This window comes from Eumetopias jubatus, unplaced genomic scaffold, assembly GCF_037043125.1.
Source record: "Eumetopias jubatus isolate StellerSeaLion01/CBP00866 unplaced genomic scaffold, mEumJub1_p1.0 scaffold_9, whole genome shotgun sequence".
Lineage (NCBI taxonomy): Eukaryota > Metazoa > Chordata > Mammalia > Carnivora > Otariidae > Eumetopias > Eumetopias jubatus.
In genome coordinates this window covers 49,698,708-49,720,149 of record NW_028274815.1, presented here as the reverse complement: position 1 = coordinate 49,720,149, position 21,442 = coordinate 49,698,708, and the positions used below count along the sequence as shown (strand labels likewise).

General features: G+C 48.8%; 1 protein-coding gene across 2 annotated transcripts in view; it reads left to right on the top strand.

Moving 5' to 3' along the window:
* TET3 (tet methylcytosine dioxygenase 3) overlaps positions 1–21,442 on the top strand; it is a 98,881-nt gene that overhangs the window by 14,375 nt on the left and 63,064 nt on the right. Inside the window, exon 3 of one of the 2 annotated variants that reach the window (XM_088026452.1) lies at positions 1,499–1,555. In XM_088026452.1, the coding sequence (XP_087882578.1) occupies positions 1,499–1,555 (57 nt within the window). Of the gene's footprint in view, positions 1–1,498; positions 1,556–21,442 lie in introns of those variants that run through there. The other variant, XM_088026453.1, reaches the window with a different exon arrangement.

The following is a 21,442-nucleotide window of genomic DNA, read 5'->3' as shown; positions in this document are numbered from 1 at the left end:
TGCCCAGGAATGCCCAGGAAATGAAATCGAGGAGTGGTTTGTAAGACCTTCCTCTCCCCATTCTATTCTTTCCCCTCCTGCCATTCTTCTCTTCTCCTGGGTGTTGTTCAAAGGCTCAGAGTCTGGGAAGTGGAGGCCAGACCTCTTGGGGTCTGGGTCACCTCTTGTCCTCAGCCTTTTCCAGGGATTGGGAGCCCTGAGGTCTGGGGGGCGCCGAGGACCTGGAGGGCCACCTTCTGTGGCCTTTCTAAGAGAGGAGGAAACATCCTAGTGGTGGTGGCGGAGGCTGTGTGGATAGGGTGGGGTGTGTTCAGGCATGAGGGATGAGCGATCTAGGGTGAGGTGTGGGTGTTTGTGTGTATGGGGAGGGCAAGGCTGACTTGGTGGGCTTCAAGCCGTCTGTTTTCCGAGGTGGGCGCAAGAGGGAGGGAGGAGCAGGACTGTGTGTCACGGTTAAGAGTCTGGTCTGTAGAGCCAGATGGATCTGGCTTGGAGTCCCACCCCTGCTGTGTTCCAGCTGTTGTCACCTTGGGTAAGTTCCTTTACTTGTCTCGCCTTGTTTCCTCATCTGCAAAAATGGGGTAAACGTTCATACTGCCAAGACTTTTTTTTTCTCTTTCTCCTTCTTGGAAGATGACGGAGGTTGTCACTCCTCCTGCTCTTATCCTAGCACCTGGCACTGTCCTCGCTGCTGCTAGGATGAGGCAGTATGCTGGTGTCCTGGGGTGACAGAGGGGCTGGAGGGGGAATCCCACCAGTCCCCCCCCAGGTCGACCCCGGGCGCCGTCTGCCCTCTTTGACCCTGGAGATGCAGAGGACGCCCTGGGTATTACCTTCAGGGTCCCCTGCTCAGGAGGAAGCGGGGTGCCCCGGGATCCCCGGCCTGCCGGGGAGCGGCGACAGACCTGGGCCGCAGCCAGCGCAGCTCCGCGGCACCCTTGGCGGCGCCCCCGCCTCCCGGCTGGGCAGGTCCAGCACCCCCCGGCGGCCCTGCCCCCGCCGCCCGGCGGGCCACGGGGATTGGCTGGTGAGCGCGCCGCCCCCTCCACACCAGCCTCGCCGGCGGCGGGGAGGGGAGCCAAGCCGGCAGCTGGCCGCCGCCTCCTCTGCAGTGCCTCCCTCCGTGTGCTCCGGCGGGGATAATGGGAGGCCCGCCGGCCGATGCACCAGAGGAGGCCGGCCGAGGTAGAGCGGGCAGGGCGGGGGGAGACGAGGCCAGACAGGACGCAGGAGGAGGGGCAGTGCCCTCCTGGATCTCGGGAGGGTGGAAAAAGGAGAAATGAAAACAAAAACACAGGAAGGCGAATGAGCCCATCCACCAAGAGTCTGGGCGGCAGCTGGAGGCAGGAAGATGGTCCCTGCTATCCTTTCTTTCCGCGGCCCCCTCCCTCCTGTTCTCCTCCTTCCCCTGCAGTGGTGCTGGGGCTGTGCAGCCGAAGGACTTTGCTTCTTTCCTGGTGTCTGCCTGGCTCATCAGTCTTTCTGGCTTCTTTTGCAGGTGGAAATAAAGGCTGGTGAAGGAGCCGGGCCGTGGGGACAAGGGGCTGCTGTCAAGGTACCGTGTGTGTGTGCGCGCGCGCGCGCGCGTGCGTGTGCGCGTGTGTGGTGGGGGTGAAGTGTTTGACTGGATTGGATAAAAATAAAGGGTCTCCTCTGGTGATCCCTTAATCTCCCACTGTGTGTGTAGCAGCAGCTGAGGGGGAGGGGTGGCGGGGGTGTGGGCGACCAATGAATTCTCAGGCCTGTGTGGGTTTTGTTTGGATTCTTTTTGCTTTCTCAGCTGGATGGTTTGGGTGCTGTTGGGATTGGGTTTGTTGAACTGTTTTTTTTTTTTTTTTTTAAGACATGCAACCCACTCCCCACCCTTGCCTCTGGAAATCTCTAGAGAATGTCCCTGGTGCTGTTAGTTTGCATCCAACCTGCAGAAATCCCGGGGCGCCCTGGGGGGGGGGGTGTTAAAGGGGGATGGGGGGATTGTGCTCCTGAGTCTGAAGCTGATAGGGTGTCATTAGTCATGCTGCTGTCACCATGGAGATGGCTGGAGAGGAGAGGAGGTGGTGGGGGTGAGGATATTTTGGGTAGGGTGGGGGCTGATGCAACATCATGACTGGGAATCCGTCGGGCGGCTGTTGTTACTCTGTGCAGCTTGGTGTCTGGGGGACTGGGAAGGGAATGTTACCAGGTGCGTGGGAAGCAGAGAAGGGGGCACTGTGATCGTCTGAGGGCTGGGACTGGGGTATTTGGGGCAAAGCAGGGCAGAATCTGGTGGGGTCTCAGCCATTACTAGGGAATACAGATGTTCCTCTCACGTTGGCAAGGACCAGGATCGGTAGGTTTCCTTGGGCTTTGCCCCTCTTTTCAGGGCTGGGGACCCGCTGAGTGTTTGGGATTACTCAGCAGTATCCTCTGCTGGCCCAGGGTGGGGAAAACAGAGCGGGAGGCAGCTTCATGTGGCTGCCTCTCAAGTTGAGAGCAGAGAGGCTGGGGAAGGAGTGTGGGGACTATCAGGGCAGGGGCAGGATGGGGGGAGGGAGCCTGTCCCTGCCCCTGCCTCAGCCCTACTTTCCCCTTTGGCCCTTGGAGCCCGTCGGGAGCTATGGGAATCAGGTGGCTTGGATAGCAGGTGGGCAAGCTGCTGAAGTCCCCAGAGGCTTTTAGACTTTGGTCCCTGGCAGTCCTTCTGCCGCTTCCTGGGAAAGCTGTGGGAAGCTCTGTGGAGGTGCTGGAAGTGGCACCCTGCCGCCTCACTGACTGGGTGGGGACGCTGGCGGGGAGGGACTCTGCTTCCCCACGTGGGATGGGGGCTCCTGGGCGAGGCGGCTGCTGGGTGGATCAGGAGCCGGGGTGGTTCCCTGGCCTCCTCCCAAGGAACTTGAGGCAAGGAAGTGCTTGGGGGAGGGCATGAATTTTGCTTCTGAAGCCCCGTTCTGGGGGAAGAAGAAGAGCCAGGTGGCATTAGCTCCCCTGGGGAGCTGGGCAGGCCTTGGTGAGCCTGGGAGCAGTGGGCGGCCCCTGAGGGAAGCAGAGGGTGGTTGATACTGGCGGTGCTGTGGGTGGGGAGGAGAGAGCTGTGAGCTCACTCGCTCCCTTCTCCAGAGCAGAACCCCCGGTTCCACCTCCACTTCCTTTCCTGGCCTCCCACTGCTGACTGGGGGAGCTGTAAGCAGTGTGTGTGCTGTTGAGGGCTGTGGGCACGGAGATCCTGCAGTGCACCTGTTCTGCCCCCCACCCTGGGGAGAACAGGACAAGGGGTTGAGCACAGATGGGCTCAGGGCGGAGGCAGCTCCCTCCCTCCGCTGTGTCTCCGGCCTTGTCAGCCAGAGCTTCCCTCTCTGCTGGAGGAAGGCCTGCTGGCAGGTTTGTTTACTCCCCAAAGCACCCCCCTCCTGCCTAGCGATGGCTTCTCTTCAGTTCTTTCCAAGCGTGTTCTCCGTTTCTCCCTGCCTGCGTTCTGCTGGCTCTGCAGTGCTGCTGGAAGCTCTCAGCCTGATACCTCAACCTTTGGTGTTGTGGGCATGCGGCAGAGGCTCCTTGAAAAAACAGAGGAAGCCTTCCAAGCACATCTTCCTCCTTCCCCCTTCTCAGCGTAGGGCCTGAGCCGGCTGTGCTTTTGAAGTTCCGTGATTGTGTCTGTGCTTGTTTTTATTGTTGAGTTGTCTGTCTGAGAATCCTAGCCTCCTCTTGGCCTGGCTTGGGCATTGCCAACAAGCGCTCAGATCTGACACTCCCCCGTCCCCGCCTGCCCCTCCCCCATTCCTGGTGCCACCTTTCCCTCACATGGAGTTTCCTTAGGTGGCCAATCAGGTGCCGTGTCCCACATACCCCGATGAGGCAGTGTTACCAGATCATCTTCCCTCAGCAGGTCATAGTGTAGGAAGATGTGTCTGGTACGTGAGCTCATTCTGAGATCAGGCCAAGACTCTGGGACACGGGACAAGGGGGCATCACTTGTCCCAGTCTGTGTTCCCACAGGATGGGTGCAAGATGGGTAAACCTCATGGGTGAGTGGTGTGCAGCACGCAGTGGGAATATGCTCATCTGCTGTGTGCAGTCCAGCCAGAGTTTCAGGCACATCCATGCTGTAGGGTTTGTGTAATGCCTAGCACAGGCACAGAGTTGAGTTTGATAAATGCAATTTGTCATTTTGCTGGCTAGTGTGTTATGTGTCTACCCATGATAGCCCAAGGAACATGCCATAGCACACACTGTTGCCACCGCCTCCTTCTTGGCAGCCTGGACAGGAGTGAGTGCCCAGTGCCGAGAGCTCCAGGCCACCCCTGCTTTCGGGCTCCCACGCTGCTCCCACGCTCTGCCCCATGGGAATCCTTGACTGGCTGAGGATGTCTGGAAACTATTTTGGGACTGTGCCCGGGATCTCTGCCTCCTGTCTCTCCTTTGGACCACTGCAGAAATGCCCCTTTGTCGAGGATCTGTGATCCACACACCGTGGGTGACTCCTACTAGTTCTTGCTTGCTTGTTCTTCCTACTCTCCAGTCCTTGATGAGGGTCTAGCAGAAACTCTTTTTCTTCGAGGTAAGTTTTCAAGTAGCAGTGAACTTGGGGAGATAAGGACTCAGGTGAGCGTGTCAGGCTAGAGCAGGAAGGGAACCAAACACAGAGTTGAGTCTGGGAATGCTGAAAGAGAGCGAGCGAGCGAGAGAGAGCTCGTGCTCCCCCCCCCCCCCGCATGTGTGATAAGGACAGTAGTTAGAGTCCCAGAGCTCAGCCCCACCTCCTTAGTGACCCCAGTGCCTTCTGGAACCATTGAGAGGACAGCGCAGGATAGATATGTGAGCGAGCCAAAGGGAGAGAGCCTTCCTGCCTGCCACAGAGTAAGGGCCCAGGAGCCGCCCGCAGGGATCACAGTCAGGGCTCCAGTGGCCCACTTGCTGAGTTTGCTGAGGAGGGGCCTAGGCTCCGGGCTCCCCCCAGCTGCTAGAAATGATCTTTGTGGTCCTGCCAAGTCCCCTCCCATACCCCTGAGGCTGTAGCAAGGGGTTTGGCTCACCGGAGGTGGGGGCGGGGAGCATGGGGAGGGGCTTTGGTTTGGCTCAGCTTCCGGGTCTCCCAGCTCTCTTTCCCACCCTGACCTCTTGGGCTTTTGGCCTCATTTCCTCTCACACTCTTGCATCTGGCAGTCAGCTGAGGACTCCCCCTTGTTCCCAGCATGTGTGCAGCTTCTGAGAAGGAGGTGGCTTCCTTGGGGGTTAGTTTAGGAAGCCTTGGGACAAATAGGGGACCGGCATGGCCCAGATGGTGAAAAGACTGTGGTCCTACTTGTTTTATCGCCCCTTTTCTTTCCCTTTGTCTTTCAACATTTATGAGCATTTACCATGTTCCAAGTACAGTACTAGATCCTGAAAAATAAGTCCTCATTTGTTCTTCACAGTACCACTGAAAGCAAGAGACATTGACAAAATTAGCAAAAATCCTAACTCAGACTGGGAAAACCAGCACTGGCAAGTTTTCTTTTTTATGCAGCGAAGGCTTTTGATCTTTGTGTTTGGGGCTGTGAACTTGCACGTGGCGGACCAAACCCTTTGCCCCCAGCTGTGCCTAGCTCCCTAGCTCTTTATATTCGCTTTCATCACTGGCTCAGTGGACCTCAAGGGACTTTGCAGGAAGAATCCACATGCCAGCCTTGTTTTGAGTAAGTGTTTCTGGAATCTGGTGCTTGCAGATTAGGGTAGTGGGGTCAGGAATGAAATAGTTGGGAAGAAAGCTTAGTTTTGAAAGGAAAAATTGTTGGTTATAGATGTGGTGTGTCTGAGATTCAGGTAAAGCGGGACGGAAACACCATGCCCGGGCGGTCCACCTTGAATCCTGAATCACCTATTCAGTGCGAGTGTGTGGGTCCTGCAGCCCGGCCTGCCTCGGGGTTCCCATGGAGACCACCAGCTAAAAGGAGGAAGCTGGGAAGTGCAATTGTCTGGTTTCTTCTCCTCTCTGTTCCCCACTCTGCTCCTGTGCATTAGGCGTGGGGACACTTAATGTTCCGGGACTTTAGTTTTCTTTGTGAAATGAAGGGGTTACCCAAAGTTAGTTTTTCTCAACTGAAATGTGGCAAAGTGCCAGTTTTCTTTTTTTTTTCCTTCATTCCCAAAATGTTGCAGATGGAAACATAACCTTACTTTGTTTGTACAAGGAGTTTGCAGCTTGTGCCAGGCATGGCTCACCTTGGGAGCTCAGCACCATCCAGACCGGTCTGTGAGCTAGGGGATGAGGCGTGTCCGGCGAACATGCCGTTGCTTGTTGTGGCAGGTGCAAATAGCTGGGATGGCTTTAGAAGTTGCGGTGGACTGGTGATCCACAGTTTATGGGCCATGTCTTGAACTGCATTATTTCTGAACTTTGCTTCTGGGAAAGCAGAGGGTCTCTGTTTTGACTCCCTCCCCCTGCCCCTTTCTGGACAGGACTCCTCTCTTCTGTACCGTCCATCTGGAGGACGTGTGGAAGAGTAGAGATCTTACTGTCCCAGAGATTCTTTCCAAGGACCTCGAAAGATTTACCTGCCTCTCAGCTTCTGTAGATAAGGATGTCTGCAGTTTGCCCTTTCTTCTCTGCGAGTTTCAGATTCTGATGGAGAGGGGTCAGAGCCTGCGGAGCCCCCAAAGGGGCAGAAGTGTGTGTGTGTGTGTGTGTGTGTGTGTGTTTGCGTGTATGTACCGTGTGCCTTAGAGGAAGAGAACAGTTAAGGAGAGGCCAGGTCTCCTGTAGATGCCAGAGTGGACTTGGGCCCTACAAGATGCTAAAGCTCCATTGTCTCAGGCAGGGTACCTTGACTTTTGAGCTTTTTCCATCTGGCGGCTCTCAGTCTTCCAGAGATATAGCTCTTTTCGTCTGGGGGCTGATCACAGACCCTGTGCTGGTTTCTGTAAGGACAGACATCCCAGTATTTTTGATGGCTAAAGTTTGGACATTTCCTTCCTACTTTATCCCGCTTTCCCCCCTACACACTCTGTAAAACTTGTTGTTTTTTTCTGCTGAGGATCTTTGGTCTTTTCATGTAGGATGCTAAAGACTAGACAAAAAATAAAAATAAAAATACTAATTTCCTACTACCACAGCTGCCTCATCCTTGAGGAGAGTAGGGTAAGGGCTAAAGCATAGGTTAACACTGTTCTGCCACAGAAATATTCCTTAAGAGGCAAACATCCCAAGGACAGTAAGATTAGGGTCTGAGCAAATCCTGGTTACCTCTGTGGCCTGGAACTCTTGTGCCCTGGGTGCTTAAGTAATTGGATTTCTCAACCCCGCCTCCAAGCATTTTTCACATGTAATCCTAACCTCATGGGCTTTGCGAAGGAAACAAAGACATTGAAAGGGTTTGCAACTTGTCCCTGACAGTGAGCTCCTAAACTCCCTGCCCTATTGACTGAGTTTTCCTGCTTTGCCTCTTCCGCAGCAGGCACCCACGTCCCCTCCCCCTCAATGTTCTCCTCCCCCAGAGTCTGCTCTTTTAGCCTGTGGGCCTTGGTTCCCAGCCCTGCTACACAGATGGAGTTTACTGAAGGAGCTATTTCTGCCCATCCACCGTCCTGTATCTTAGGAAGTTTTCATCCCTGATTCCTGCTGGTTTTTCTGCATAAGGTGGAGGGTATGGGGAGACCAGTAACTATAGCAGAGGCAGAGACCCTGGAAGGGTTCTGGGCTGAGTCCTCTCTGCATCTCCAGACAGATTCTCTCTGCACCACCTTCTTCCTTGAGTGTGGGCCAAGGCCCAAGTCCCCTGGGCCAAATCATTTCTCTACTGGCTTGAACAAGTTCAAGCTGGGTACAGGGAGCACCCTCTGACCCCCAGGCTCTGCTGGACCCAGAGAGGGGAGGCTGCCTTTCCAAGTGGGATCGTTGTTACCCTACACCCTGAGCTGTGTAGGGGGCACACAGAGATGGATTTTCAGTGGAGTGGGGGAAGCTGTGCCCCAGATATGCCCATTCTGTTTTTCCTGGTGCAACACATCCCTTTCTCTTCTCCTGCTGTGTTCTCCATCCTAGAACACTGTTCATGGCCTCAGCCCATGCCCACTCTCACCCCTTATGCTTTGAGCTTAGCCCTAAGTTCTAGACTGAGCAGAGGGGGCCTTTGAGGGGACTGCTTTGTGGGATATAGGCCAGGGACTCCTTATGTCAGTTATCTAGGAGCTTATAAGATGCTGTGGGGCTGGCTGTTGGGCCACGATAGCCATCTGCTTTGGTCAGACCTGTGTTCCTCTCACACATTTAGGTAGAGTGGATACAAGACGAAGGTGGTATAGGGTCCCAGAGATGAGTGTTGGAAACTTTGGGCAGGTGGTCCGTGTGGCATCCCTGCCTCACTGGCCCTGCCACTTCTCCCTGATGTGATGGTTGAGCTATACGCTGACCTCTGCCCTGTGGCCTTCTCACTGTTATTTTTCCTCGGTTTCCTGGTTTCCAGCTGTGGGTTCCTGGTGGTGTCATTTGGACCCTGAGTAGTAGTTAGGGCTTAGCTCTGGGGTTGTGTGGTTGGAGTGGTACATGTTTTTGGGGCTGTACTGGCAAGTGGTCCAGAGCACTCTGAACACTTGGCTGGGAGCCAGCGCCCAGGGCTCTGTGCCCAACTCTTGGGAAGCTCCTCTCCTACCCTTCCAGAGGCTGCCTCCTTCCTGTGGGGGCATGGATCCCCCCTGGTCTATGCCTGGGGTCTGGGGGTCATAGGACATGGAGGAGGACCTGGGAGGGTGCCAGGGCACTTCAGCCCTAAATGCTCGCTCCCACCCCCATAGCCTCCACCAGGACAAGCACGCTTAAGCTTGCTTGAGAGAGTGCCTGGGGGCCAGTCCCTCCAGTTCAGCTAGTTCAGTGGTTCTCCGTGCCACTGCGTACTAGAATCATCTGGGCAGGTTTTAAAAAAGAAAATATCAGTGCCGGGGCCCAGCCCCTGAGAGGCTGATGTAATTTGTCTGGAGTAGAGCCCGGGTGCTAGCATTTTTCAGGACTACTCAGGTGATGCAAATGTGTGCTGCTTCATCCAGTTTGGCTTTCCTGTGTCTCCCTGACTGCCCCAGAATTTTTTTCTTGTCCATTGATAATTTTAGTAGTAATCAGTCAAGAGTTGGGAAAAATGAAGACAGCGAGACATGTCAGGCAAAATACCGGATTGAATGTTCTGTTCCATGAAACTGGTCCATGAGTTCATATTTATCAAAACCAGAGTTTAAGAGGGAAGCTCTGTGGCAGAGGACAGAAACTGAGTGTTCTCCTCCGAGTTTTTAATTATTAAAAAAAATTTTTTTTATTGATATACAGCATACACACAAAAGGGTACATACTGTATGCAGCTGGGCGAGTAAAGACACCTGCATAATGAGCCCCTGGCTCAAGAAATGTGTACTCTCCCCCCCATTGCCATCGTCCAGGATTTCTCTGTCATTTGCGCAGAGTCAGGTCAGGGTATGCAGTAGTATAGCACTGTGTGCTGGCTTCAGCTCATCCTCCGCCAGGAGCTGGGCTGCACGCTGTGTGGGGTGCCTGACACTGAGGACACAGGGCCCAGGAGGCCCGCAAGCCCCTCCCCTGGCTAACCAGCTCCCCGCTCACCTGTAAAGTTCCTCCGCCACCTTGGCCGTGAGCCTTGCCCAGTCCTCAATCTTGGCTAAATCCAGAACTCTGTTACCATTTTTTGGCTGTTTAGTCTCTTTTTGTATTTTACAGATAATACATGTTCTTTGGAAAAATTAGAAAATAGAAATAGACAGAAGCGGAGGAATTTGCCCATAATTTCACAACCCAGTTAACCACTGTTTAGTAGTGTTCCTCTAGACTTGACTCTGTGTATGCAGTTGACCCTTGAACAATGGGTTTGAACTGTGTGGGTCCACTTTTCCGTGGATTTTTTTTTTCAGTAAATACATTATGGTACTGTCCATGCGTTTTTCTTATGATTTTCTTAACATTTTCTCAGTTGTCTTGTAAGAATACAGTAGGTCATATGTATAATGTGTCAAATTGTGTGGTCATCAGCTGTTTCTGTTATCGGTAAGGCTTCCTGCCAATAGTAGGCTATTAGTAGTTCACTTTTTGGGGAGTCAGAAGCTCTATGCAGATTTTCAACTGCATGGGGGTCAGGGCCCCTAACCTCAGGTTGTTCCAGAGTGAGCTACTAATTTTCTGTTGTTTATAAAAATGGAGTCCTGCTGTGGTATAGCCCGCTTTACCCTACATATTACTAGTTGTAGTGTTGTTGCTTGAGCACTTAACATGTGTGTGGTGCATGGGGCCAAGTTTTCATAGTTCTTATGACAACTTCGAGGCAGGTGGTAGTAGCCCCCACCTTTCAGATAAGAAAACTGAGATTCAGGCCAGTAGTGTGACCAAGGACTGATACTTCTCCAGGAGGTGGAGCTGACTTCAGAGCCGATCCCCTTGTCAGTTGACTACCGCCTCTCTCCTAGGACTGTCCTTCCATGTTAAATTCATTTGGCAAATATTTAGTGAGCAGAGGCCATTGTTCTCCTTAGTGATTCCCCCTCCCTTTTCACTCTAATATGAATGTCTCTAGTGTTTTACCCGTAAGCATGGTATTGCTGATTGTTTGAGGTCTTTATGTCATGTTAGGGAATTTACCTCTTGCTTCATTTTATTAAGAAGTTTTTCCCTATTAGTAGTGGATGCTTCATTTTGTCACATCTATTTAACATGGTTTGAAGGTGGAATATTTCTCCTTTGCCTGTTAATAGGATGAATTCTGTTAATGCATTTCTTAATATTGCACTATCTTTACATTCCTTGAATATTCCATACTTGGTAATGGGGTATTTTTTTTTTTTTAGCATGCTGTTTGATTTGTCAGCGTGGGAGTTTTGCATTTATTTTTGTGAAGGAGATTGACCTATAATTTCTGTGGCTGTTGTTACAAAACATGTACTTTGTGTTTTCTATGAAAGTGATCTTTTCAAATTTAATAGCATCATGGGTATATGGTTATTGCCCTTCAGTTCCCTCAGTAGCTGTGATTTCTTTTCACTTTCTTAATTTCTAACATCGTACATTAATTTCTTTTTTTATGTAACTTAAAAGCACATAGATTTGTCAGTTGTGCTTTCTATTTTCTTTTCTTTCTTTTCTCTTTCCCGCATGCCTGACGTGGGGCTTGAACTCACGACCCTGATCAAGAGTCACATACTCAACCGACAGAGCCAGCCAGGAGCCCCAGCTCTCTGTTTTCTAAAGCATGAATTTCTGCTTTAGTCTTTATTGTCTTCTTTTCCTTAGGTTTATTTGGTATGTGCTTTTTCTAGATTCTCCATTGGATCTGTAAGACACTCTATTTTTTCTTTTTCTACTTTTTTTTTTAATCATCACAGACACATTTAAAAATATGACTTTTTCTCTAAGTTTTCCTGTGGCCTCTTTTGCAGGTTTTGCTATTTCATGTCTGCTTGTGCTCTTGGGGAGAGGCTGATGGCACACCCAATGGGAGAATACCAAGTTCTAGTGCAGCCCAGCTCCCTTTCCTCCCAACAAAGGAGAATCATTGGCTGTGAAACAATGGCAGGGCCAGAGAAGGCACTTGATTACTTTTAGGGGCTTTGTCTCCAAACCGCTGGGCAGGGGACCTAGTAATAGCTTACCAGCTTAGCAGCCAGAACTGTGGGGGGAAAAATTTTTTTTTAACCTAAACAAAATCAGTTTGAATTTACTGCCTAGGACCAGAGAATATCCTAGGCCCATATAGAAGTTTTAGTAGTATTGAGAAAAGCCTCATGCATTAGCAGCAGAGGAAATGAGAAGCTAAGGACAGTGAAGGGGAAGAGGGCAGGGGGAGGGAGATAAAATTTTGATCCAGAGCTCATGGCCTAGCTGAGCTGGTCAAGGCTGCGGGTTCAAGTCTTGCTCTGTGCTTCTTTGATGCAATTCTGGAAGATAAGGCCCAGCTGGTGCCCTGAGGCTGTGAAGAGTGTGCTAGGATGGACAGGACAGTAGGGTAAGAGAGAGGGATTCATAGCACCAGGAAAAACAGCGTGGGCATCTCTGGGAGTCAGTCTCCAGTGCTCCCCTGCAAATCCAATTCTTTATTCCCCCAGAACTCAGGGTGTAGGGCAACAATGATCCCAATGGGGAAGGCGCAGTTTCCCCTCTGCAGGTCCAGCAGAGTCTGGTGTGGTGGGGAGTCCTCTGCACCCCAGCCTGAACTTGTTGAAGCCAGCAGAGAAATGATTTGGCTGAGGGGGTCACACTGGAGGGAGAAGGTGCTGCACATTGGGGGATAGATTTTTTTACCCTTTACCTTGACTCCATGGAGAGCAGTAGTAAAGGCCAGGGACAGAGAGATGGTGGATTTTGAGTTCAACCTAGAAACCACTAGCAATATTATTATTCTTTCTTTTCCCCAAATGGGCAATACATTTTTGGACTTTAAATAAAAATTTAAGTTTAAATAAAAATAAAAATAAAAATAATACATGCTCATTTCACGAACTGAAAAAATATAAAAGTATATAAATTAGAAAAATTAGAAACTGAAAATTGCTATTTCTTCTCCATCCTGGTGTAATCTCTATTACCAATTTATACATATCTTTGCAGACTTTATTTTTTTTAATATTCACACATACACACACACACATGCATGCACGTACTTTTTTTTTTAAAGATTTTATTTATTTGACAGAGAGATACAGTGAGAGAGGGAACACAAGCAGGGGGAGTGGGAGAGGGAGAAGCAGGCTTCCTGCTTGAGTAGGGAGCCTGATGTGGGGCTCGATCCCAGGACCCCAGCGACTGTGCCACCCAGGCACCCCTCTTTGCAGACTTTTAAAGTGAGTATATGAACTTACTTTTCCTGCAGTAATGTGTTTGTACAATCCTTTATTTTGGGTATTCTTTGATTTGCTCATTAATGTGTTGAGGGCATCTTTCCATGTCAGCACATCTAAGCCTTTTAAGGGCTATAGAGTCTTGCATTTTATAGGTTTATTGTAATTAAACTGATTCCCATTGATGGACATGTACAGTTCCAATTTTTTGTAATTATAAATGATGCGGTAATTGACATATTTGTACATATATTTTTTGGCTCTTTGTTCAAGATTTATATTTGTATATGATTTGATAGGGATTGAGTTTTTCCCAGATAGAAAGCCTATTATTTCCAGTCTCTTTATCAGCTATTTATAGTTTCCCAAATGGTTTATAATTCTACCTTAAGCATTTTATAAATACATATTCTTGGGCATCCTAAAGCCTCTCTTCAGTTCCATTGAATTGTCTGATTCTGTGTCAGTATTTTATTGTTTTCTTTTTAAGATTTTATTTATTTGAGAGAGAGAGAGAGAATGCACATGGAGCATGGGGGGGCAGAGGGAGACGCAGACTCCCACTGAGCAGGGAGCTTTACACAGGGTTCAATTCCGGGACCCTGGGATCATGACCTGAGCTGAAGGTAGATGCTTAACCAGCTGAGCCACCAAGGCATCCCAGTACTTTATTGTTTTAATTACAGCAGTTTTTATATAACAGTTGGGTTAAACCCGAAACTCATTTTTTCCACTTTTTTTTTTTTTGGCTTTTGTTTTATATTTCCTTTTCCAAATAAGCTTATAAACAACTTGTCAAATTCTGTGAAAAATGTTGTGATTTTTCAGTTGGAATCACATGGAATTTATAGATTATTTGCGGGAGAATGAGAGCTTTACAGGGAGTCTTCCTATACAGGAAATGGGAAGTACATCTTTCCATCTATTCTAGTCTTCTTTGTGTGTCCACCAGAGTTTTAAAGTTTTGGCTCTTACACATTTCTCATTAGGTTCATTTCTAATGTTGTAGGTCTTGTTATTACAAGTGAATGGGATCTTTTTCTGTTACACTTTTTTTAAGTTTTATTTACTTAAGTAATCTTGACACCCAGCTTGGGGCTCAAACTTACAACCCCCAAGATCAAGAGTCATGCGCGCCCCTGACTGAGCCAGCCAGGCACCCGTGTTACGCTCTTTAACCTGTTCCTGCAGGTATATTGGAAATGCTCTGGGTTTTGTCACCGGCGCTGGGCCCCAGCAGCCCCTCCTTCCCTCATCCCTGTGCATGAAGTCTGCACTTCCGTAGCAGTACTTTAGGGCCTGGTATGAGTTCCTATGGTGAGGTGCTTCCTCCTCTTACTCAATTTCGTTTCCCAGTAGCTGGCACAAGGCCCAGCATGCAGTAAATCCTTTTAATAAATACTGTAGAATCAACCTGATGAGAGACACAGTGAGCTTCACCTCCTCAAAGTGTGACAGCCTAGGCCAGTCTGAGGAGCAAAATCTAAAGCAGGCCTGGCTGCGAGCCTGGAGGCTGTGAGCTGGATAACAGACCAGGGGCACCGGCCTGATCCCCACCGTAGAAAGAAGGTCCTGGGCTGTTTTCCCACAGGCAGACATCTGGGAGGAGCCCTGTGAACCCACACCTTGTTATTACCTGGGGACTAACAGCCCAGTTGTCATTAACTCTCATTAGTACTAACTAGTAGGGAGCGTTGCGTTCTCAGTTCCCAGACATCTGAAGGTGGCCTAAAACACAAACTTACCTGCAACTGCTCTTTGGGGATGAGGATTCATGGAGGCTGGAAGTAGAGCTTACAAAGGCCACTGGTGAAATTGGTTCCACTTCTGTGTGCCCGGTCTCCTTTCTTGAGGCAGCATCTTTGTTCGTTGCCTGGCTATTCTCCAGAGTCTAAGACTCCCACAAGCGTCTTCTTAGGTAGAACCTATCAACGCGTTAATCCTCCCTGTTGTGTTTGCATTTTATTTTTATTTATTTATTTTCTAAGTAGGCTCCATGCCCAGCATGGAGCCCAGCTCGGGGCTTGAACTCACGACCCTGAGATCAAGACCTGAGCTGAGATCGACAGTTGGGCGCTTAACCGACTGAGCCACCCAGGTGCCCCTGCATTTTAAACTTGTAATTGAGGATCAGGAGGCACTAGTTCTCGATGGAGCTGTCCAGTGCAAGCCCCTCTGTCCTGCCCCCCTGCCCCTCACGCCATAACTGCAGGTTCCCAGTCTCTGCTGCCCCAAGAGCTGGGATGGAGATGGAGCTGCCTGCCTGCCTAGGAAGGTTGTGTCTGCTGGGACCCATGAACAAGGGACCCCCCCCCCGACGCTTCCCTGGGAGACGTGGGAACCCTTGCTGCTACTAAGCAAGGGCCAGATGCCTGCCTTTTGCCCTCCCTGAAAAGAAGGTGGGGAGAGGGGTCAACTTGGCTTGGGTTAGAGGTGGGCTGGGATCTGCTTCCCAGTCACCATGAGGTTGTCCCGCATCTGCTTCAGCGTGTCACCAGTTTGTGTTTGCAGCAGCGAACAGTTCTCATTTAGCTGGCGGTCTGTGCTCCTTCTCCGCTTTCACGTTCAGGTGGCATAGCAGACGTGAGGGCTTTCTCCCGCTCCTCTGCTAGTGTATCGAAGTCCCCTGGGAACCAAGAGGTCAAGGAGGGAGGGGAAGATCTGCTCTGGATCCCTACCCCACCCGCACCGTACTCCCTCTGCCCCTGCCCCCCTGGGGGAGGGGAACAGCCCCAGGGCCGAAGGACGTCCCTGTGGGCCCCACCGGCACCAAGTCCTTGGGCCCCTGGTGGCAGACTCCCTGCATCTCTGCCAGCTCTAGAGGAGCTACCCTCTCAAGGTGCCGAGCAGAAACTCTGACAGATGGACCTCTGTGAACTTGCGGAGCGGTTCCAAATGCCTTCTCCTGGAGCAGAGCGCATTCTGGCAGGGAGGCTGGGACACAGGGCTGCTCGGGACTTCAGCTCCCCTGTTGGAGAAAGCCTTTTCCTACCCCTGCCTCCCCTGCCCACCTGTTGCCCTCTTTAAAGAGCAGAAGCACTGACCACTGACTGGTCGAGCCTGCATGTGCACATAGTTGGGGGTGGGTAGAAACAGACGGCTGTCCCCCTGCCAACCTGTAAGACCCCCAGTTCACCCAGTTTCTAAACCACTCAAGACTTCCCTTTTTCTGCACTGACCCTCACTCCCATAGGGTTATCGGCGGGGTGGGGGCTTCTCAAAAGGTAGTTTGGGGACCACCTGGTTCCAGATCCCCTCTGTAGATACATAGGGTTGATCTCTGAGGGTAGGACCTGGGGGTCTGCATCTGCAGCCAGCTTCCTGCAGGTGATTCCTGTGCCAAGTGGAGTTTGAGAACTGCCAGGCTGCAGAGTAAGGTAAAGGGGCTCTGTTTATTTGGGGCTCCAGTACTTTTGACGAGGACTGAAAGGACATGCCTTTAAGACTGATTTGTGGAAAGGCCAAATGTTATGAGAGGGCTTTTGAAAATCCAGGAGAGACTAAGCATCAAAGCTGTTAAATTTCAGATAAGGTCAAACCTGGATATAGTTAAAAACTTTTTTGTTGTTGTCTGTTACAAAGAATGCAAATTCATTGCTGAAAAACTAGGAAGTTCACATAAGCACATAGAATAAAACATCTAGAATTTCACCACTTAGAACTCCTGTTAATATTTGGGTCTTTCTAGAACAATCATTCATATATATATATATGTATATACATATATATATATATGGGTTTTTTTCGTGTTAAATGTCTTTATTGATTTTCCCCCTGATTATCAACAAAATAATACATATTTATTATAAAATCTTTATTTTTAATTGGTATAAAAATTGGCATAACATTTGATTTGCAAATCTCTTATTGCTATGTTTAGTTGGATCTGTACTTCTGTGTCAATATATTTTTATTTTCTTTGCCTATTTGTATGTTTTTATAAATTTGTAAAAGTTTCATATATTAAGGGTATTCTTTATCAGACCTTGATAAATATTACAAATTTCTTTTAATTTTTTTAAAAGAAAAAGTTTTATTTTGCTATGCTTTTTTTGTACATGGTTATATGATCAAATCTCATTCCAGTTGTTCATCGGTTCGTTTGTTTTGGTTGTGCTAGACAGAACAGGCACTGCTTTCGCAAATTTTAAAAGGAATTGAAGGAGATTGGGCAGATAGGTACAGGACAGACCAGAACATTTTAATGTTCATCCATATCACCTGGGGATCTTTTTACAATGCATTTTCTGATTCAGCAGGTCTGGGGTGGGGCCTGAGATTCTGCATTTCTCACAAGCTCTCAGGTGATGCTGCTGCTGCTGGTTATGGGACCAGGCTTTAAGTATCAAGGGCCCAGAAGTTTCTAACCCTGGCTGATCACAAAAGTACTTGAGCATTTTGGAATACAGAATTCTCTGGGCCTCACCCCAGAAATGTCAGGCTGTGGGACTGAGTCCCAGGTTGGCCACGTGTGGCTGGGTGACTTAGAGACACTGCTTGAGCCCCTCTGAGCCCTTGGATTCCTTGTCTGTGAAACAGAGAGATAGTGCTTACTTCATAGGGATCTGGGAGAATTAAATAAAAGAATAAAACCAATCATTTTTATGAACTAGAAAAATAATGTAATAACTTTTGGGCCTGGTGCCCTTTTTGGGGGAGAGGGTAGTTCTCTGATACATTTCTACTTGTCTGGTGATTGATATTTTTAATATTTCTACCCCTTCCTAGAAAATTGTCCTTTCATTAATATTTTCAAAGTTTTTAGTAATGTACTTCATGCCTTATCCACTGATAATAGTTATATTCCTTTTCACATTTCTAATATTGTTTATTTATGTTTTTCTTTTTCAAATGATCAGCCTTGCCAGAAGTTTGTTTATTCTATTGGTCTTTTGGAGAGCCATCTCTTAGATTCCAGTTATAAATACCACTACATTTTGTTTTCTAATCAACTGTTTCAGTCTTTACTGATTCCTTTTTCCTACATTTGTATTTACTTTTTATTTTTTTTAAAGTCTTATTTAAGTCATCTCTACACCCCACATGGGGCTTGAACTCACAACCCTGAGATCAAGAGTTGCATGTTCCTCCGACTGAGCCAGTCAGGCATCCCTTTCCTACATTTTTAAAGTATTTTATTTTCTAGCTTCTTGAATGGAGCCTTAATTTATTTTCCTTCATATTTAGTTAAAAGTATTTATAGAAGCAGCTTTAGAAGAATATAGAAGAATTTTTCCTCTGTTAATAGCTATTATTTTCATATGGATATTACTCCACACTTCAAATCTGTTAAGTGTGACTTTTTTCCACAGAAACAACTCTATTTTTATGCCCAAATCAGTTTACATATCAATGATATTTCAAGTACATACTTACCCTGACACGGACAAGTAGCATACATAAACTGGGAATAAATGTAGTTGTGATTTTGATTTCTATTTTCCCCCTCGACCCTAGAGTTATTTAGGAGACTGACTTAGGATTTCCAGATGTTGTGTTCCTTTTGGTCAGAGAGGGCTGAAGGCTGCCCTCCCAGGGCTGTACTGCGTGTCTAGGCTGTGTTCTGTGTTCCTTGTGGGACTGCGTGTTCTGGTGGAGTCCGTGCACGCGTGTTGCTTGAAGCTTCTGGTTAGCCTCTGGGGTGTGCAGGAGAGAAACCATCTGTGCCCTGTGCATGTGGAGGGAAGGGGACTTAGGAGGAGGAGAACAGGGTGGTCTGTTTTCTGAAGCTTTCCGTTTCTCCTGACAGCCTCCCAGACACTGTCCAGGTGGCCCCTTTCTTACTTGCCTTCTGCTCTGAGGTTCTTGTCCGGTATCTGGAGTGGTGTCTGGGGCTCACTGTCCCTTGCTCTTTGGCAGATCTGGGGTCTGGATGGAGGGAGGACTTGAGTCAGAGACCCTGAGTTCCAGAGCCCTCCTGCTGCTGCCGAGGAGCTGTCCTCTTACTGTTTCCTGTTCCTTTTCTGTAAAATGTGTAGAATGTTAGCTTCTTACAGAGACTAGGAGAGTCTTAGCAATCATCTAGTAACATAATTCTTTTAAAAACTATTTTATTTTTGGCATACTTTCAGAGTTTCAGAAAATTTGCAAGAATAGTACAAGGAATTCTCTTCACTCATATTTCCAAATGTTAACATTTTACTACATGTGTGCTGTTTTCTTTTTCTCTCTAATTTTTATTTGAACCATTTTTGAAAGTAAGTAGCAGACATGATGCCTTTTACTTCTAACCACTTGAGTGTGAATTTTCTTTTTTAAAAATTTTTAAAGATTCTTTTTAAGTAATCTCTACACCCAATGTGGGGCTTGAACTTACAACCCCAAAATCAAGAGTCACATGCTCTACTGACTAAAGCCAGCCAGGTGCCCTGAGTGTGGATTTTCTAAAATCATGTAAATAACTACAGGGCCACAACCAAACTCGGAAAATTAACATACATACAATACTGCTACAAACCTGATCTATACACTTCACGAACACTAACATTATTAATCTACAGGTGTTATTCAGATTTTGCGCATTGTCACAACCCATTTTGGAAGGGGAAAAAAAAACCCCACCAAGTCACACATATTCACTGCTCAGGTTTCTTAGTCTCCTTTATGTATGTATGTATGTATTTAATTTATTAAAGATTTTATTTATTTGACAGAGAACACAAGTAGGGGGAGTGAGAGAGGGAGAAGCAGGCTTCCCGCGGAGCAGGGAGCCCGATTGGGGCTTGATCCCAGGACCCTGGGATCATGACCTAGGCGAAGGCAGACACTTAACGACTGAGCCACCCAGGCGCCCCTCTTAGTCTCCTTTAATCTGGAGCAGATCCTCAGTGTTTCCTGACACTTGTAAAGAATTTTTTAAGAGTAGTTGAGGAATTTGAGGCCCAGAGAGATAAAATGACTTATCCAGGGCTTATAGCAAGACAACCTTAGAAGAGGTGGGGCTGCTGGTCACATTCCCCCCAGCTCCAGGTGAACACCTTGCTGCTAGGTCTTTATCATCAGCCACCTGTCTTCTCCTGCCCTTGCCTTTGCCCCTCTGTCTTGGCAATGCCAGGCCACAGCACCCCCACCCCCAGCACTTTCCTAGCTGATTTGGTGTTGGCCAGAGATCAAGGCCATAGCTGGGGAGAGAGAGAGGGACTTTAACACTGGTCCAGCCTTTCCCTTGAGAACAAGGCTGAGGAGCAAGGATCATGGCCTCGGGTGGGGCACAGCCACTGCTTTCTGAGCACTGACACCCTCAGGTTGGGGATGTGATTTTTTAATCTCCCTCCCCCGGCAGTTTTGGGGTTAGTGGCTAGGACATGTTCATCTCCAGCCAAAAGTGGGAGCCTGGGGTATGTCTTGAGGCTGGGCCTGAGTGTGCAGGACACCAGCTCACCTGCCCCAGGTCCTCTCACGGAGGTTCTAGAGTGGTCTTTTTCATGACAACGTGGACACTTAGCGGGTAGTTGACTATAAGGTTTCTGGAATAGCAGTGCGCTCTTGTGGGTATTGAAAACACGACTGTTTTTCAACAAAATGGTTTGCATTTAACTTTTTAAAGGGTATGCTAATTGCTTAATACATATTCTTTGTCTTATTTGCTTTTATTTTACTGAATCTCTTGCAGACTCCCCTCCCCAATTTTTCTTTTCCCTCTCATCAGTAAGGACGTTTTGCACTGACCTACATTTCGAGACTGTTACCTGCGACCGCCCAGCTGATCACTGGAGTTTATGTCAGTGGTTCTTGGTTTGAGGGACCCTTACCTACGCATCTTCAGAGCACAGCTCTTTCTTTCTCAACCCACAGCTTGTGGCCACACCAGCTTGCTTTCTGCTCCTCACAGGAGGTACCACGCTCCTGCTGTCCTGCGGGGGGGGGGGCTTTTCCCTTCCAAGTGTAGCAGTGGAGTGATAGGTGGTCTCCCCATCCTGACCGCTAGTACTCACCCTGAGATAAGACCTCTCTTATTTTCACTTTCGCTTGTGACCCATTGAGGAAATGAAGGAATTGTCAAACCCTTGTGAGGGAATTAAAAGGAGAGTTTCTACTGGGGTTTTTGGCATTCCTCCGTCCCTTACCCTTCAGCATCAGGGTGGGCTCACCAGCACAGCTCTCTCCTTTTTTTTTTTTTAAAGATTTTTATTTTTTTGACAGAGAGAGACACAGCGAGAGAGGGAACACAAGCAGGCGGAGTGGGAGAGGGAGAAGCAGGCTTCCCGCGGAGCAGGAAGCCTGATGTGGGGCTCGATCCCAGGACCCTGGGACCATGACCTGAGCCGAAGGCAGACGCTTAACGACCGAGCCACCCAGGCGCCCTGCACAGCTATGTTCTCTTGTTTCTGCTTTTATTCTAAAGCTTCTAACACGGATGGAGATACAGGTTTTCTCTAAAGGATTTTTTTAAATTATAATTTTACTGCGATATAATTCACATCACATACTATTCACCCATGTAAAGTGTATGGGAAACATTATGGGAAAATACCTAGGATACAGTCAGGGAAGAAATGAGCATTTAAAAACCCTGAATAGGGGCGCCTGGGCGGCTCAGTCAGTTAGGCGTCTGCCTTCAGCTCAGGTCATGATCCCAGGGTCCTGGGATGGAGCCCGGCAGTGGGCTCCCTGCTTGGCAGGGGGCCTGCTTCTCTCTCTCCCTCTGCCTTTCCCCCAGCTTATG